The sequence below is a fragment of the Engystomops pustulosus genome, chromosome 5 (assembly GCF_040894005.1).
Source record: "Engystomops pustulosus chromosome 5, aEngPut4.maternal, whole genome shotgun sequence".
NCBI lineage: Eukaryota > Metazoa > Chordata > Amphibia > Anura > Leptodactylidae > Engystomops > Engystomops pustulosus.
In genome coordinates this window covers 55,530,300-55,548,573 of record NC_092415.1, presented here as the reverse complement: position 1 = coordinate 55,548,573, position 18,274 = coordinate 55,530,300, and the positions used below count along the sequence as shown (strand labels likewise).

At 38.0% G+C, this 18,274-nt stretch overlaps 1 protein-coding gene across 1 annotated transcript in view; it reads right to left on the bottom strand.

Annotated features, from left to right (window-relative positions):
• Positions 1-3,462: 3,462 nt before the first annotated feature.
• The window catches only part of CDH2 (cadherin 2), a 203,294-nt gene continuing 188,482 nt past the window's right edge, over positions 3,463-18,274 (bottom strand). Inside the window, exons 13-16 of the mRNA XM_072152028.1 lie at positions 15,830-16,063; positions 12,713-12,852; positions 10,726-10,890; positions 3,463-4,836 (exon numbers count right to left, since the gene is read on the bottom strand). Of these exons, the coding sequence (XP_072008129.1) occupies positions 4,630-4,836; positions 10,726-10,890; positions 12,713-12,852; positions 15,830-16,063 (746 nt within the window). The 3' untranslated portion in view covers positions 3,463-4,629. The remainder of the gene's footprint in view (positions 4,837-10,725; positions 10,891-12,712; positions 12,853-15,829; positions 16,064-18,274) is intronic.

The window sequence follows — 18,274 nt, the reverse complement described above, 5'->3', positions numbered from 1 at the left end:
ATTAGAAATGTTTTTGTCAAAACAGTGAAACAATATGTTTCATATTATGTACATGTAAAGTGTTATAAGAATATCATCACATAATTTTTTCAGCACAAAAAATGAAATGAAATAAAAAATCTGTCAAAATTGCTGGCTTGGTTCAGTCCATCAGCAACAAAAATGTGGATAAAAAAGAGACCAAAAAGGTGTATGTATAACATAACAACACTGAAAACATAAAACAACAAGCTACATACATGTCAGTCAATGTTTAAATGACTATTCAAGTCTTATTTATCCAAAAATAGATAGAAAAAAAAACGCCATAATGTGGGCATCATCAGTTTCATAGATTGGCACAACGTATTCTTAATTTTTCTCATGACAGGTGAACTTTCGAAATGAAACAAAATGTCTTGGTTTAATGAGAAATGACAATATAAATGAGCGACATTTTTAAAATCCCCTTCACAGCCTTTCCGCAAACCAGAGGGAATTGAAGCAAATTTTTCTAATTGCAAATTCCTAGCTGCTTTATAAATCTCAGCCTCGGCGTAATGTATTGCTATTTATTTGGTTTAATGCACTTTTTACTGCTGCTCCCTGACTGTACCGCAGCACTCTCTGGCCTAGGAGATAGCCGGCCGTTTTGACAATTACAGCTTATGTAATAATTTGGCAATGCGCGGAATTTATATATTCTCTAACTTAAAATAGAAAAAGCTATCAATCCAAAGAGTACATCAATATTTATTGTAAGCTTTTACCATCGCTCCATATAATTTTATACACTTTCACCATAAAAGCACTGAGTGCTTCTGATTACTTCATAATCTACATAAACAAATGTTTTTCCCTTGTAAAGACGACCAAGAATTGACTTCTGTTTGATGGCCCTTGTAAGGATGTTATATAGCCTTCCTGTAATTAAATTAAATTCATGAAATGGTTGCCTTGTAAATAGTTCTCAATTATGGCAAGTTCAATGCACAAAGTAGCCCAAAGGAAAAATAATGTATATTCATGAAGGACAACATATGTTAAACTTATGAACACGTCAGCCACAGCCATATAAAACACATCCATATAGGGATTATTTAAAAAATCTATTCTGAGTGGTTTTCTCGAGGCGCAAAACACAAAAGCGTGTATATTTTTATGACTTTGTTACTTGCCGTATGCCTGTTGCCGGCATATTATTATTATTTCTCTATGACCGTAATAGTAGGAACAGTTATAACAATAGAATAAATGAAGAATGGATTATGTGAATTCAAAAATTTTAAGTGGATTGGGGGTGGGGGTTCCAAATCCGCTGGTGCTTAATATACAGACCTCATATTCTTCTCTATTTATACTCACACTTAAAGGAAATCTACCATCAAAATCAAGCAGGATTAACCTAGAACACTTACTACTAGATGCAGGCACATCCACTGTGGTGATCTTCTTATATTTGTTATCCATGGCCACCTTCATTCTAAAATCAACTTTTAAAATTATGGTAATGAGGCCGAAGGGCTCTAGGGGTGTTTCACTGTGCTGAAGTGTGCATTTTCCCTTCTCACTCGGTCAGATTACAGTATGCAGTGGGAAGGCGAAAGTGCAGAGGCAGCAGAGGAGAGGTGCTCTGGTAACACCCCCGGAGCCCTTATGGCTAATTAGCATAATTGTAAATGTTGATTTTAGAAGGAAGGAGGCCATGGATAACAAAAATAAGAAGATTATAGTCACGATGTCTGGATTTATGAGTAAGTTACACTGGTTTATCATTATTTTGATGGTAGATTTTCTTTAAGCAAGCTTTAAAGGGGCTGTCAGGTTTTGTAGTTTTTTTTTATAGTATTAGCCAAGGTGGTGTAAAAATAAGAATGAAGTAATATTGATCTCTGTCTGTGACTTCATTCCAGCTTTTCTGTTCACGCCCTCTAATGGTATACCGAAGGGATCAGCGGTTTCATTATGTCGAAAGAGTGCTCCCCCTACAGACTGTGGCCTGTATTAGGCCGTAGTGGGAGAGTGCTGTAATCTCAAAGTCACAACTGAGCCTCTGCATATCACAAGAAGCCTGCGGTTGCATGAGTAGCAGTGCTGGAATGGAGGCACTGACAGACTTATTGTTTCTTTATTATTTATTAATAAGAATAATAATTCCTTTATTTATATAGCACACACAGATTACACAGCGCTACACAGAACTGGCCAAATCAGCCCCTGTCCCCAATGGGGGGGGTCACAATCTTATCAACCTACCAGTTTTGGAGGGTGGGAGTAGTCTAAAACTTTAACAAATCTTGATAAACCCTTTAACTTGACACCAAAGGCATTGAATACCCTGTTACAATAAAGTTAAACTTGACTTCCTTGGTTGTTTGAGTTGTGTTTTAGTGTGATCTGCAGGCAGCATAATGAGAGCAGAGCAGACTGATACTTTTTGGTTAAGAATTCGGTAGAACTTGTCATTTATAGCTTATGTCTTTGCTTTTACTATGTTCCTGTGTGACAAGGACACCAGGGTATGGGTGATAAAAACATACATATATTTCTTTTTAACTCCACTCCTGGTTTTGCTTCAAAGAGTTAAAAACTTAAAAAAATAAACGTGTTTTTACCCCAAATGTTTGATGTAATGATAAAATTGCAGAGAAATATGAATATGACCCATTACATATCTAAGCCATATAATTTGGTTGCATGTCTATAGCTATGGTTTGTTTAAAAGTAAGATTTATAAAAGTTAGATTTATGCTGCTAAATAAGTAAATAAACCAAACATTCGACTAATGACAAAGAAAACTAAAATAAAAACTAGTTTTGTTTTTAAAATTACCCACAACAAGTGTGGCTTTTATTGTTTATTATCACACAGATTTATTGCTGTTGCCTGAACTATAGGACACAAAAGGGCAAATGTAAAGCTCCATTACAGAAATCCCCAGGTACAGTGCACCACTTAATGACCAGAAATCCAATCATTAGCAAAAAGCTCTGTCTGCAAGAACCAAAAGGAACGAACAGAGCTAATGTATTATGTTTTCATGCCGTCTGGCTCAATGAAAGGGCAAGTTTTAATTATTGTAAATTATTGTGTTAGGTTTGTTCTCATTTGTTACTAGTAATAAACAGCAGCGTTCGGTGTAATGCAAAATGCAGGTTCCACTTGTGGTTTCATTAAATGTTCCTTCTTTACAAGACATGAGTGAATGAGCACTGTATCCTTCAACTGCCACACATAGAAGACATGGATTCCCAAGCAACCCCTCAACCACTCAAATTCACCATATACTTTTCTACTTCAATATTCAAAAGGGAAATCAGATTTCTTTTCAGCAGAACACATAAGAAGTAGGTAACAGCTACTGCAAGCCAGTAATACACTTTTTCATTTTTTCTCATTGAATTCAAGGCATCTTGGGATTTTTCTGAGCGTTCAAAATTGTTGAAGTGGAAACGAAAAAAAAATTCAAACCAGTCACCAGATCCAAAATTAGCATTTTATTCAGAACGTGGGGTCAGAGGTGCATCATTTATATTCTTGTACACAATACAGAGGCAAAGCCGTTGTCAAAGTCTCTCCAGTTTAAAAGCTTCCCACCCCTTTAAACATGTATTAGTAGTGCCACCGACGTCAGTTTGCCCCTTTCTGATTTGTTTATTTTTTGGTACAAATTATGTAAAACATTTGTGCTAAGAACTTTTTGTTTTCGCCCTCCCAAATCAATCATAATAGAAAAGAAAATGGTGTACGGATTCTACAGTTTGTCTGCGTTAACATAATTATGTTTGTCACCTGTTTTGTAAATACTTTATTCATAAAGAAAAAAAAGATATAAACATGCAAAACCTGAATCCATAGTCCAAATAATACATACACATGTTTCGGAAGTTTGGAAACTTCTTTATAGACTATGTTGATAAAACATTATGTACACATACCATTTTTACAGTGAAGTGAAAAAAAAATACCCAAATGAAAAAGAGTGTACATTGATTTAAGACCAAAATGTGCCTATCCTGTGAAAGAAAAATCAATTCTGCTACAAAAAAGCTAAAAAAACTGGTGATATGACAACTCCCTTTTCCTGCAAAATCCGGTAGACCTCCAATGAAATAACCCTAATACCTACAACTAAGTATAATGCACTGTACATGTCAATCACATGGTTTTCTTTGCAGCTAATAAAGTTATTCTAATGAAATGTCTTCTTTATTCCAGATTATAACAAAAGCAACACAACGTAAAAAAAAAAGGAAAAAAAAAAGGCATGATGAAAATCCTTGTAATTACTTGCGCCACCCCACCCACAACATACCTTGTCTTTTCACCCTTTCAGAAATCAGTACCATTAAAGCGTTGAACATAAAACTAAATCCGATCTGAAAAAGGTACAAAAAGGCACATAAAATCCCAGTGCTTCTGTACTGTAAAATTCAAGTGTAACTGAGCTCAATCATTTTTTTTCCAAACAGTATTGGATGACTGATATTCCCACTGAGCCCAAATTGGTTTGCAGCCTATGCCAAAGCCTTCAAACAAGCACTTGTGCTAGTAGACTACAAAGTTAAAGCCAAGCTTCGTTACGCTTTTTGGGAATATCAGTTCAAATGTTTGTTCTTGTCCACAAAAACGAAAGTTCATTCCAAAGTTCAATCATCTCCACCTCCATACATATCGGCAAGTTTCTTGAAGCGGGGGCCCCAGTCATTTAGGTAATCATAATCTTGCTCGCCACCACTACTTGATGAGTTCAGGGAGCTTAGAGAGCCAGCAGTAGATCCACTACCTTCATAGTCAAACACTAAGAGAGAGTCATAAGGTGGAGCCGTGGGGTCATTGTCTGCTGCCTTCAGCCCCTGTAAGAAAAAAATAAGAATCTCAATGATAGTTTCTTGAAATGAAATGTGAAATCTGATCAGTATAGGCCATGTGATGGATTGCCATGACCATAAACAATAAATGCCATTATATATTTATTCTTTATTCTAAATAAGCTCAAATTTATTTTATTGTTTTCATTTTTTATGTCCATCGCAGATTTATTCTTCTGATACAGTAACTGTAAATTCCCTTTTCCTGCAGTCAATGCTAGAATGACTATAGGAGATTACCGCTCTATATCGTTATGCTGTATATTTCATTTAGAAATAACACAATGGGGCTCATTTACTGAGGGTCGCGGATAGTACTTTTGTCGGAATGTGCTCTTAGTGCCTTCTAATTGTAGCTCCGGACGAAAAACTTTTCTTTCCCAGTGACAATTGGATTTTTACATTTTTTTGCTGTAATGAGGCCAAGGATTATCAATAAAGCTTCATTACAGACACCTTACAGCTGATCATTGCAGCCTGGAACTATAGTAAAGCATTCAGAGAGCTTCACAGTGGGCAGAGCGGTCAGTCTTTAACTACTAGGGGTCGTCTGTAAGTCGGGTAGTAGTCTGTAAGTAGGGGACCGCCTGTATATACATAATATATATATATATATATATATATATATATATATAAAAATAATCCCTCTTAAAAGAAAATATGTAATGAAGCCATCTATAAATCTCTGAAGACTACTTATTAAATGAAGAGGTAAAATATGAAAATATTTTATTACTGACATGATCGATGACAAAATGACTACAGCATTTTCAAGGAAGGGTTATAACTCTTAATTTCATGGAGATAGGAGACCAGTGTGAAGATTAGTGGCTGTTCAAGAGATTTTTTTTTATAGATGGAGAAATCTGTAAATAAAGAGTTTTGCATGGGCTGGAATGGGCACAGCTGTCAAACGGAGATATAATTTATAAGTGGATTACAATGTTTGTAGAATTAAGTGAGAAGGAATGAATTTGAGAGATATTTAACTGAGGAATATGCCTGAACTTAGTAAGCCATTGAGACTAATGACTGAAAGAAAAGGCAGAGCCAAACATGATTTCAGAAAAACAAGTCCAGCAGCTAATCGGAAAATACTTAAAGTAAACTTAAAGGGGTTTTCCCATGAAAAAAGTTAGGCCCTATCCACAGGATAGGACCTTACTTGCAGATCAGTGGGGATCTCAGTGATCTTTGTAATGCATCTTTAATTCATCTGTCTCCTCGTATAACTTCTCTTCTGCCTGCTAAACTATTTCTAATATTTGAAGATTCATTAAAGGAAACCTACCACTTGAAGTGGTAGGTGTAAGAAGTCAATACCGAGCACCAGCTCAGGGTGAGCTAGTGCCGGAGCTTATTTTTGTTAGTGTTTTAAACCGCTGTATCGCGGTTTAAAACACTTTTTAAACTTTATTGCCGAAGCTGCTTCAGCGCACCATGCACACGGCTCTCCTTCACTTCCTATGTAGCCGCGCGCATGGTGCGCCGAAGCAGCTTCGGCCATTAAGTTTAAAAAGTGTTTTAAACCGCGATACAGCGGTTTAAAACACTAACAAAAATAAGCTCTGGTACCAGCTCACCCTGAGCTGGTGCTCGGTATTGCCGTCTTACACCTACCACTTCAAGTGGTAGGTTTCCTTTAAGGACAGTTTCTGTTCTACAGGACTGGCACATAGCAAATGTGGTGCCAATATTTAAAAAAGGGTCAAAAAGTGATCCTGGAAACTACAGATTGTTGGGAAAATATTTAAGGGGTTTATTAGAGATACTATCCCGGAGTATCTCACTGTGCATAGCCTTTTAACCCAGCATCAGCATGGGTTTGTGAGGGATCTGTCCTAATCAGAGTAATCTGATTGGCTTCTACAAGGTGGTAAGTTCTAGATTGGACCTGGGGGAGGCTGTAGATGTTGTGTATTTGGACTTTTACCAAGGCATTTGATGCAATGCCGCATAAAAGTATGGTATATAAAATGAAACTGCTGGAACTAAGAGAAAATCTGTGTATTTGGGTATGCAATGGCTTACAGATAGAAAACAAACCGTTGTCATTAAGGGCACATTGTTAGACTGAGTGGACATAACCAGTGGGGTGCCAAAGGGGTCAGTACTCTTAGTGGGTTTACAAGGAAGAATTTCTATATTTGCAGATGATACTAAGCTCTGTAAAGTAATTAATACGGAGGAAGATAGTATAACATTACAGAAGAAATTGAGGAAACTGGCGGCATGGCCGGACAAATGGAAGTTGAGGTTCAATGTAGATAAATGTAAGGTTATGCACTTGGGTTGAGGAAATTATGATTATGTGTTAAACGATAAATTATTTGGTAAAACTGATTGAGAAAAATATTTGGCGATATTAGTGGATAGTAAACTCAATTTTAGTGACTAGAGCAAGGCATCTGCTGCTAAAGCAAATAAATGGGATTTATCAAGAGAGGAATAGATTCTCATCATAAGGACATAGGTGCATATTTATCAGGACCTCTGCGCACCGCCAGTGGCGCAGAGGCCCTGAAATAATCGCAAATGCTAGCTTATTGCTAGCTTTTGCGATTATTTTCCCCAATCTGCCACCTTCACGCCAGTGGGGCGTGAAGGGGCGTGAATGGGGGGCGCGGACGTCCGAGCAGGGGGCGCGGCCAGACATAGTTTAAACGCTGCGCTGCTGGCAGCCCGATACCTCTTGATGTATCGGGCTGCGAATTTGCAGCGGCGGGGCTATCATACGCTGGCGCACGAGCGCCAGCATATGATAAATATCCCCCATAGTTTTACCCTTATACAAATCTTTGGTAAGACCACACATTGAATATTGTGTATAGTTATGGGCACCAGTGTATAAAAAGGACATAGTAGAACTGGAATGGGTGAAGAGAAGAGCAACCAAGATTATTAGAAGAATGGAGGGACTAGAACACAATGAGAGATTACAAAATTTGGGGTAATTCATTTTAGAAAAAAGACAACTTTTTATACCTAGACCTTTGACCAGGACATGTGGGCCCCCACTACGCCTAGAGGAGAGATGGTTCTACCATCGCCATAGACAGGGATTCTTTACTGTAAGAGCAGTGAGACTGTGGAACTCTCTGCCACAAGATGTTGTAATGGCAGATAATTTGAACATGTTCAAGAGAGGCCTGGATGCCTTTCTGGAGAGCAATAATATCACATCATATGGGAATAAAACAATTTTAGTCAGCCTGGCAGGGTTTTGCCTTCCTCTGTATCAACGCACTATAATGTATAGGTTGGGCTTGCTGGACTGATGTCTATTTTAACCTTACTATGATACTACTATGATCATAGGGTAAAATGCGATTAGAAAATATGGTTATCATAGAGACAATATTTGAATGTTTTTAATGTAGATATTTATTAAAAATTATGTAACAAAAAAGTTCAGGTTCAGGGCTCTGAATCCAGACTGGGGATGCCAAATCCAAATAATTATTACTGTATGTTGTATATTTTAACTATAGAGGTCTTACTATAATAATGTGTGGGCCCCGCAAGTAAATTTGATGGTATTTTACTTTTTTATGACATATTTTTAATAAATATCTACATTGAAATATTGCCTCTATGAGGTGTTGCACAATACACTTTTTTTCCCTCAAATTTAAAAAAATAGACCTGACCACTATGTTCGTTCAGTTTATAACTTTGGAAATACTTTGATTTTTAATTGGATGCTTAACTTTAGTACCATATTTGAAACAAAAAGAAAAAGTTTGTAACTAAATTCTGTTCCGGTACTTATTGTCTATAACTCACGTGGAATATCATAAAAGCTTGTAACAATGATTAGAGGTTTAATGGAAGGGTATCGCTCCCGGATGAACGAACAATGTACAGAAGTCATCTCTATTATATAGCTATGACATTGACCATATTCTGTCTTATACATTTAGAGAGCACAGCATTAGCCATGAGAATCAGGGAAGACATTTGTCCTTCACTATTATAATGTACACTGCCTGCTTTGCCTGAATAACTTAAAAACCAACTCACTGGGCTGTTAAAATGCTTCACAAGACAAGTGTATAAAGCACTTACATAATTGATTTAATTTGGCTGCTCTATACACTAATCCTATTTGAAACAACTCTTGGTAATTATAAAGGTATTGAATTTCAACCATTCTCACCAACTGAAAGGGTGAGACGTGAGGGAAATAAAAATTAACTATTATTAAATTTGGTTTATAATTGAATTTAAGAGACAATGCAGTACTGGTAGACTATTATTTTCCAGCCAAATTAATTCCTCCTGCGAATACAGTAGCCAGTTCTTTCCTTAGCATCAAGGTATAGAGCTGATGCCTTTATCGCCAATTAAATGTTGCAGATGCAGAATGTACTTGTGGAAGGGGAAATGGGTAAAAAGTGGGCGTTCACTAGAGCTCGCTAGAGGCATGTCAATTAGAACAAGCGGGTTCAATACTTAAAGGCCTTGTTATGACTGTAAGAGTTTTCAAAGAGTCAAAATGGAAGAAAAAAATGAAAGAAAGTTATTGTCATCATTACTCTACTTCCCACCTACTGAAATGGCTCTACCTCCTTTGCATATAGATAAAATAACCACAGCCGGAAACCTGATAAGCCAAGTACAAGACTCCTGATGCGATTAATAGCTTTGCCGTTTTGACCCACAAATTATCATCATCTGAACATAAATGTCAGCAGGATCAGCGGAAAATGTCATATATTTGAGGGTATCCTGACACTCATCCAATGATATGGCAAGGGACAGAACAATATCAAAGGGCATTTGGACATTCTGAATAAAAAGGAGTCCCTTGGTTTAGCCATAATTAAGAATGGCTCTCTCCATTTACCCCCTGGTTGTGCTTTTCACAAGTTTACAACATTATGGCCAAAATTTATTTAAGTGAATTCCCGCCTCTCGCGTGACGTCACCTCATTCTCCCATGCTATGAGAATAAGAGAGGGAGGTGGTGAGGCTGTGCATAGTTAGCCGGACATCTTGTCCCCAAACTCCGTACTAATAATTATATCTGCCCTTTCTTGGTGATCCCGGGAAGGTGAAGATGAGCAGAAGCACACTTAGTGCACACTTCCAGAGCAGTGCAGGGGTGCTAGATTGTTATTACTTGTTTTAAACTGTATTCTAATTTCATTTTATTACTGAAGTGGGTAACCTGGTCAGCTGTCTAAATCCTTTCAAGCTTCTTTGCATTTTACTTTGCATTAATTTACTTTACATTATCAGTATCCAAAACATTAAGATGGATGGGCTTCGTTAAATGGGTGTTCCTATGCAGCAAATGATATTGTTGGAATGATGAAAAATTATAAAATATTACTATGGACTTTCTGTACACTTCAGTTCCCCAAAGTTGTCTAGATGTCTGCTTGCTTCTTACAGTGGACACAAATCTGTCTATGGTCACACAGGTGCACGGCTCGTTAGTATCACAGAGAGTTATCAGAGCTGCGTGATCTAACGAGCTGTGCACCTGTGTGATATCACATGACCATGGAAAGATTTCTATCCACTGAAAGTAAACATAGAAGCTTTCTATATAGTTACAGCAAGCAGAGATGTAGAAAACTGTGTGCAGTTGATACTGAAAGTAATTTGGAAAATTTTATAACTTTTCATCATATAAACATTATAATAATTTGCTGCATATGGAACAGCCCTTTAACTTTTCATTTCACAGGTATATGAAAATAAAATATCATCAGATATTAAAGAAAACGCTACACTACTGGACACACAAGCCACAACAAAATATCAGTTTAGTTAATGAGGTCCTGTGTAGGGATAGCTTAAAAAAAATATTTAACATTTTTTATAAATAATTCTGTGTATCAGTGGGCGTCCATTATAATTCACCTCATTGATGAAGTCTCCAATATCACCAGGATGTGGAGCGGCTGATCGGATAGGATACTGAGGCTCCGCATGAATTGGTCTTTCGTCCATTCGCCGTATACCCACAGGCTTAATTGTATCTGGTTCTACTGTGTCGGGCTGCTGCAGTTGGCTTAAATCATAGTCCTAAAAGTAAAAAAAAAAAAGTGTTGTGATGGAGAAAACAATGAAATTAACAATTAGCGGTTTTTATATGACATTCTTATGCTAATCTGCTAATGTGGCCATGTGCAGAGCGATCTCCCCCGCTTCACCTATGAGCAATAATGAAAAGGATAATATGCAATCCTCACGGGAGGTGTTTGATAAAGGTGATAAAACACTTCAGAACTTTCTGATGCAATCAACACCTTAAGGGAAAAAAATTGTCAAGTTATTATGTGAGAAATCGGAAGTTGTGCTTCTCATTTTACAAGATGTAACATTTACCTTACACATCAGAGCACACAGCTGTGAAGGGGATATCATCTAAGCCTGCTTCATTTCACTATCCCTTCTCATACAATGGCCTGCCATTCCATGTATGTGTCCATGCTAAAACATGGTAATACAAATACACTGTCTGCATACCAGTGTTATAATGCTACACAATAATCCACATAACATACTTGTATCATGGCATTAGGTATTCAAGGACTCCAGACCATACAGCATTTCCATTGTATTGCTTGAAGAGCAAATAGAAGGTAGCGCATGATGGCTTTGACAATGATTTAAGTGTGAACATGTTATTCCAAGCTATTAAGCTATTTCCATCATAAATAAACTAACTTTTAATCTCCATTTTTCTGCATAGATGATGAAGTGTTTAATGTGCACAACCATCTTACCTGGGAAGACAATGATAGCTAACCTTGACACAATGAGATGTTTCTGCTGACACGTTCTGCTGGGAGCGCAGCACAGGGCCCTTCACTAACAACGGCAAGATATCTGCTGTTCACTGTGCTCTCAAAAAGAGAGTTGCTCTGCATCTACAGATGCAGACACTGTCTGCTTGCTGCTATGGCTTTACTACCTGACAGTGTCAGTAACCGGAACCAGGGCAACTCAGCCGAAGAGAATGCAATTCATTGCCCTTCACTAACGGAGGTATGATTGTCTCGGTGCAGCGTTCTCAACAGGAGAGTTGCCCCACCAACAGATCCTGACACTGTCTGCTTGCTGCTATGGCTTCATTACCTGACAACGTCAGAATATGGAGGCAGGGCATCTCTTCTGCGTGAAATGAACAGTGGCCAGGATACATATACTTACAACCAGGCAGTTGGGAGAACTAGAACTGTTTCCCACAGTTGCCATCAGCGGCAGACGGCAGGACCAAAGTCCAGTGAATACAGGGGGCTTAGGAGATGTGTGTGCTCTGTACACCTTGGTCATTATCTTAAACCAGCTACCAAAATCTAACCCTGCTGTCGGTGTCCCCACCACAGGTACCGCTCAGCAAAACAGAGAGAGAAGGTATATTGTTAATAGAGTTTCAAATATCACAAAATTTAAGATTTTTCTGGACACACTGTCTACTTTATGCTTATTTTGTTTTTACAAATTTTGACACCCCAAGCTTAAAAGATTGGCCCTTACTATTACTATACTGTGCCAGGATGAGCAGCTTCATTTTAACTTCAGGGGTATTGTACACGACCCAGAGGGAGCTCCTGTTATCTGCATGTACATATTCTGATAACCTATATTTTTATAAGTTATTTATGTATTTTTTCTGTATTAGGAGGATTACGTCATAGACATAAATCTGATCTCTCTGGCATGTGCAGAAGCATGCAAGCCAATCTGTTACCGATGAGTAAAATATCTACAATGGATTTTCTTACACTTAGGCAGTGGCTGGAGGCATGTTATATATTCAGAATGATAAAAAGCTCCAATAACCTGGAGATGATGGCACTTTTATGAAAAAATGAATTTCTTGCATATTAAGTATTATTACCTGATCTTCCTCTCCGCCACCTTCTTCATCATACTTTAAGATATTGTCTCTGACATCATCCTCGGGGTCAATAAGAAGCTGTTTAGCTTGTCTTTCCTTATCGCGACGTTTCATCCATACCACAAACATCAATACCAGAGCTGTTAAAATAAAATAATAATAATATTAAGTCAAATATAGAAAGAACTGTAGTTAAAGGCGTCCATTTAATGATTGCAATTTGTGACTAAGACACCAGCAGATTCATTAATTTGCACGGTACAAAGGAAGACTAATAGTAATGTGATATTTGGCTTGAGCCCATAATGGAATTTTCACCCAATTATTTCCAAATCTTGCTTTAAACATATCTGATTTCTCTTGTAGACAAATTAAGTAAGGCAATTAGTTTAACTAAGGCTTTTAAATATTAATACACTTTAACTTGAACAAGTAAATCAATTTGCCTTCGACATTGGTTTTAACAACTGTAAAACAAATCTGTGCAACATAAAAACAAGCTGAAAGCCCGTAAATCATCTGTGCTGCAGATGTTTCGCACAATACCCATTCTGATCTCGTTATTTGATTTGGAGAGATTACAGCTCTTGTCTGTTCCCTTGGATTCTATTGCTATGGTAATATTTAAAATATGCAGCATTTTAGAAGATCTTCTTCAGAGTATCTTCCCCCAAAATGCCTGAGTTGTCTTTTTATGCTTCTGCTCAGACTATGCTGTGCTATGTAAAGGGATGAGCCTGCTTTCCTTTAAAAAAATTGCATAAAAAGATAGTTTGGCTAATAGGAGCAAGCAGGGAATATAGTGGTAGTATATGAGTACATAGAATGCTCCCCTATCCCTCCCGACTGGCAAAAAATAGTAAATGAGAAGCTCGGTTGGGAAAGGGCTCCATTCATGAATGAACAGACTTAGGCTACATTCACATCTCGATTTTAGTAGACATGTTTTTTCTCAAAAAATAGCATCCAAATGTGTGCTCAGACGTATGCCTCAATGAATATGGACAAGACGGATGCAAATATAAGGGCACATTTACTTAGAAATTCAGAAAATGCACTAAAAGTGCTATATCCATCTATAATGATGCGTGCTGCGATTCACTAAGATAGTGCGCAAGAAATCGTAAATTGTGTCGCTTCCCCGCACTGGTCTGACTGAGTTCACCATCTGTTTTGTGGTGCACCTTTAACATAGGGCAAGCTTGGTGCGAATCAGTCGGATTGACCGACGGCACGCCTCCTAATTTGTGTCGCATGGAGGCCAGCACAGTTGCATCACAAAAGGGTTACGTGATACATAATAGCATCGCAGAAACTTCTTAAATACCTAGAAGAATGTGCACAGTCTGACAAAAGTGCAGCCCATAGCCCTTAGTAAATGTGCCCCATAGGGTACTTTGTGCATTACTTCTTTTCCTGTACGTCTGGACCCTTTATTTTTTTGGTCCCTTAAGACATGGGCTGCTGCGTTTTTAGCTGTACTTTTTAAAAACGTATGCGGAAAGTATATGTGTTTTTTAAACATGGCAGTCTATGGGCAACATATGGACAATGTATGTTTCTGTCTGTCTTATACAGATTTTGCCCAAATTTCCTTCAATAAAAAAACTTTTTTTTAAACGGATAGAACATATATGCTAAAACCATATACCCAAAAGATCATCCTTTTTTTTTTTATATTTTTTCGATGGATATCTCACAGTATGCATCGGTATTATGCGAAAAACTAGATGTGAATCTAGCCTTATATGTTGCCTCTATTCTTTCTTTCTTGTAGACAATCAGCGCCTTATTTTTTAGAGAAGAGTAGACGAGTCCTTTAACACCCATATCTTTTAGGTGACAATATGATACTAGGGCTCCATGTCATATTGCTGGATCTCTGCTGTAGCATAACTAGGCAGATTCCTCCCCAGAATACTGGCCAACACAATTCTCATCCATTGTACAATTTTTTTAACCAGTCATATTTGTTGAAATAGCAGAACGGAATTGCACACCACTATCTGAGACATCGCTGTCAGAGGCTCCTACTGAAATATCGCACTTAAACAGATACTGACTGCCTACCCTAGCTAGAAAGTGCCCGTTGACATGCTCAATGTAGTCTGTCATTATGATAATTTATTAAACTTTTTATGCTTGACACTTGCATCATTAGAATTGTTTCTTAACCTGACTTTATATGTAAACAATAAGTGGATACAGAATCGCAGCCTGTTTCTCCCATTATACATGACATGAATTCAGATGATGATGAGATCCATCACCACTGCAGCAATCTTAGGAGTACTAGGGGAAAATACAGTACTGCTAGAATTATTTATGTGGTTTGTGCATTGCTCTTTTTAGCTGTGCTACATGTGTCTTCCTCAGTGTGCTGGCAGCATGGCTGTTCTTTTCCTATTTGATCACTCAGACGAGCCTCATTCTTATTCTTGGAATATCGGCACATCACAAGGTAAGAGTATTCACTAAGTAGATTGCCTAGTGCAAAGAAACCAAAACTTTGTAAAGTAATTATTTATTCATCAGTGTAACTTCTAATTCCTTCCTCTGGGTCCCATCCTGTTAACATTATGTTAGAAACTGTAATTTTGTGTATACGATAGGAAAAGTTCACAGCATATACGTCAAATGTATCCATAGGGTTCCATCCCCTGGACAGCAGCCGAAGGAGTGTCCTTACTTGGTAGGTAGTGTATCACCCAGTATTCTTTCAGAATATTTCCATTATAGTATGTTAATAAAGAGATGTTGCACACAACAAAACTATAGATTTCAAATACACATCACCTGTAGAGGTAACTGGATCCCCCGAGTCTCCTTGCTACCCTATCTGAGAATATGATTTGAAAGAATTGAAGACAAGTAGCTTGGAAACATGTACCCTAAATACTATAAGAGGAAAAACTACACTACAACCCTTCCAGGACCTTTCACACAAGGAGCTTACATAGTTAGTATGGTTAAAAAAAGACATATGTCCATCAAGTTCAACCAAGTAAGGAAAGGGAAGGGATCTTACAGTAGAGCAGTCCCTTCGCTGTGGGATGTGACAGTAAAACATATCCGCCAACTGAATTAATGTTGAACTTCAATGAGGGGTGTACTTACTCAGCAAAATAATGATACACAGAAGAATTGCGATGATGGCTCCTGTTCCCAGACCGGTGCCGATGATGGGAGCCACTCCACTACAATAGCCATTCATGTCACAGGAGCAGACTTTAACGCGGAGGTATGAAGTGTTTGACAATGAGGGGTTTCCTGAATCTGTGATCTGAATAGGAATGTTATAGATCCCATCATCGAGGGAGTTTATTTTCAGACTGAGCTGGGCATGGTCACCTAAAAAAAAAAAATTCTGTGATTAATGAATGAATATTTTCAGTGAATAATCGCATAAGAATGCAATAAATTAATTTTCTATGGATAATTGGATTCAGTTAATTAACAGACAGCTTCCATCAGATGTAGACAATTATTAAACTATAAAAGTGGCCATACGCAAAAAATGTATGTCGACTAAACATACAGATTTTGGCAGGCCACACTATATAACTGGGGGACATTTCCAATGTCTGATCATTTTATTCTCCAGGACACAGGCTGCACCACTGCTATTTGGTAAATACTCATGTAAATTGTCTCCACTTTCCAATCTATGAACAGAGGCGTATGCTACCCGTCCTTACCACATTAATTTCAATGGTAAATACAGCGATCCATTTCCATACTATACTGCACCGTGAGTGAGATGTAAAAAAAATATAGAATGGGGCAGATTTACTTACCCGGTCCGTTTGCGATCCAGCGGCACGTTCTCTGCGCTGGATTCGGGTCCGGCCGGGATTCATCAAGGTAGTTCCTCCGACGTCCACCAGGTGGCGCTGCTGCGCTGAAGTTCCCTGAAATGCACTGAAGTTCACGATCCTATCCTGGATGAAGGTGAGTGCAAGCTCCGCGACACAATTTCCTTTTTTAAATGTGGCGTTTTTTCCGAATCCGTCGGGTTTTCGTTCGGCCACGCCCCCGATTCCCGTCACGTGCATGCCGGTGCCGATGCGCCACAATCCGATCGCGTGCGCCAAAATCCCGGGGCAATTTAGGTACAATCAACGCAAATCGGAAATATTCGGGTAACACGTCGGGAAACCGCGAATCGGGCCCTTAGTAAATGACCCCCAGTATGTCCTATTTTCTGCAGTATTTCTGTTCCATAAGTCTATGGGATGTGGTTGTGCATCGTATTCTGCCGTATATACATGCAGTATCCAGGGAGACCAGAACCAGTGGGAGGTGCATTCTGTCAGCCATCCAATAGTCAATCATCCATCAGCCAGACATCATTTGCAAGCCCACGGTTCTTTTTAGGGATACAGTAAGGATACAAAGACATAAGTGCACATACGGATGAAAAAGTCATATATACAGATTCATGTGCCACAGAAATACAGGTCTGGAGAAATCATACATTTGTGTGAAAGGGGCTTAACATGAATATTGTAAATAATAGTTAAACTATTTTAATTCATTCATCAACACAGGGATCCCACAGATACTATATAACTTATGTAACGTTCTGGATTGCAGTGCTGAGTAAAGAACACAAACCTGCACGAACAAGTACAACTTAAGTGGTGTCTAAAGTCTGAAACAAGATAAAAGTAGCATAATCCTACCATAAATTTGTTTTGTGAAGTTCTTTTTTGGAAACAACTATTAAAGTATGAGAATTGCAGGACTATCAAATACCATAGGTGAAACCTTTAAGAACCCAAAAAGTGTAGATTTTTGATAACGAGCTCATATAAGGGTCTATAATATGCTATCACAATGATAACCGCACCATCAAAGAGCTGCCTACTGCCTCGCCTCATATGTATCACAAAAACAACAATGCCGCAAAAATCGTTTAATGTTCTGTGTTTTATATCTTAGAAGAAAACAGGTCTCTGGTAGCGATCCTTTATTTGGGAACACAGCATCCTTTCTCTTAGTTTAGTAACGCAGCGAGTTATACTGCAAAGATCTTAAATGAGAAAGTTTCAGCACATAAAAGATTTTACAAAGTTCTATTGAAAAAGAACAACTATTTACCAGCTATAATATCCTCTTGCAAAATGGAAAGCACATTCCTCTATAAACCTCAGCAATATATTTTGCAGATAACAAAACAAAGTAAAGGCACCGGGTTGCACTTAAAGGCTTTTTCTATAAAAGTAACAATAGCGGATCATTTTTCACAGCTATGTGTACAATGTTGTATTAAAAAGACAAGGCAACAAAGCAATCAACAATATCACAGTTCATAACACTAATAGTAGTGGGAGGGAATACAACGGTAACAGCGGGATCAATTTGTCTGAATAGAGGCAGGCTGAAAGACAAAGCCTACGGAAGAAAACTAGTTACTGGATCACATATACAACAAACAGAATTATTTGAAGAACTTAGATTTTAGCTCTTTACTTCTATTTGGTTGCTTATATTTGACAAATATACTATATTCAGCTTCAATGGGGTGAATATCTGCAGTACCTAATATAGTGCCCCACC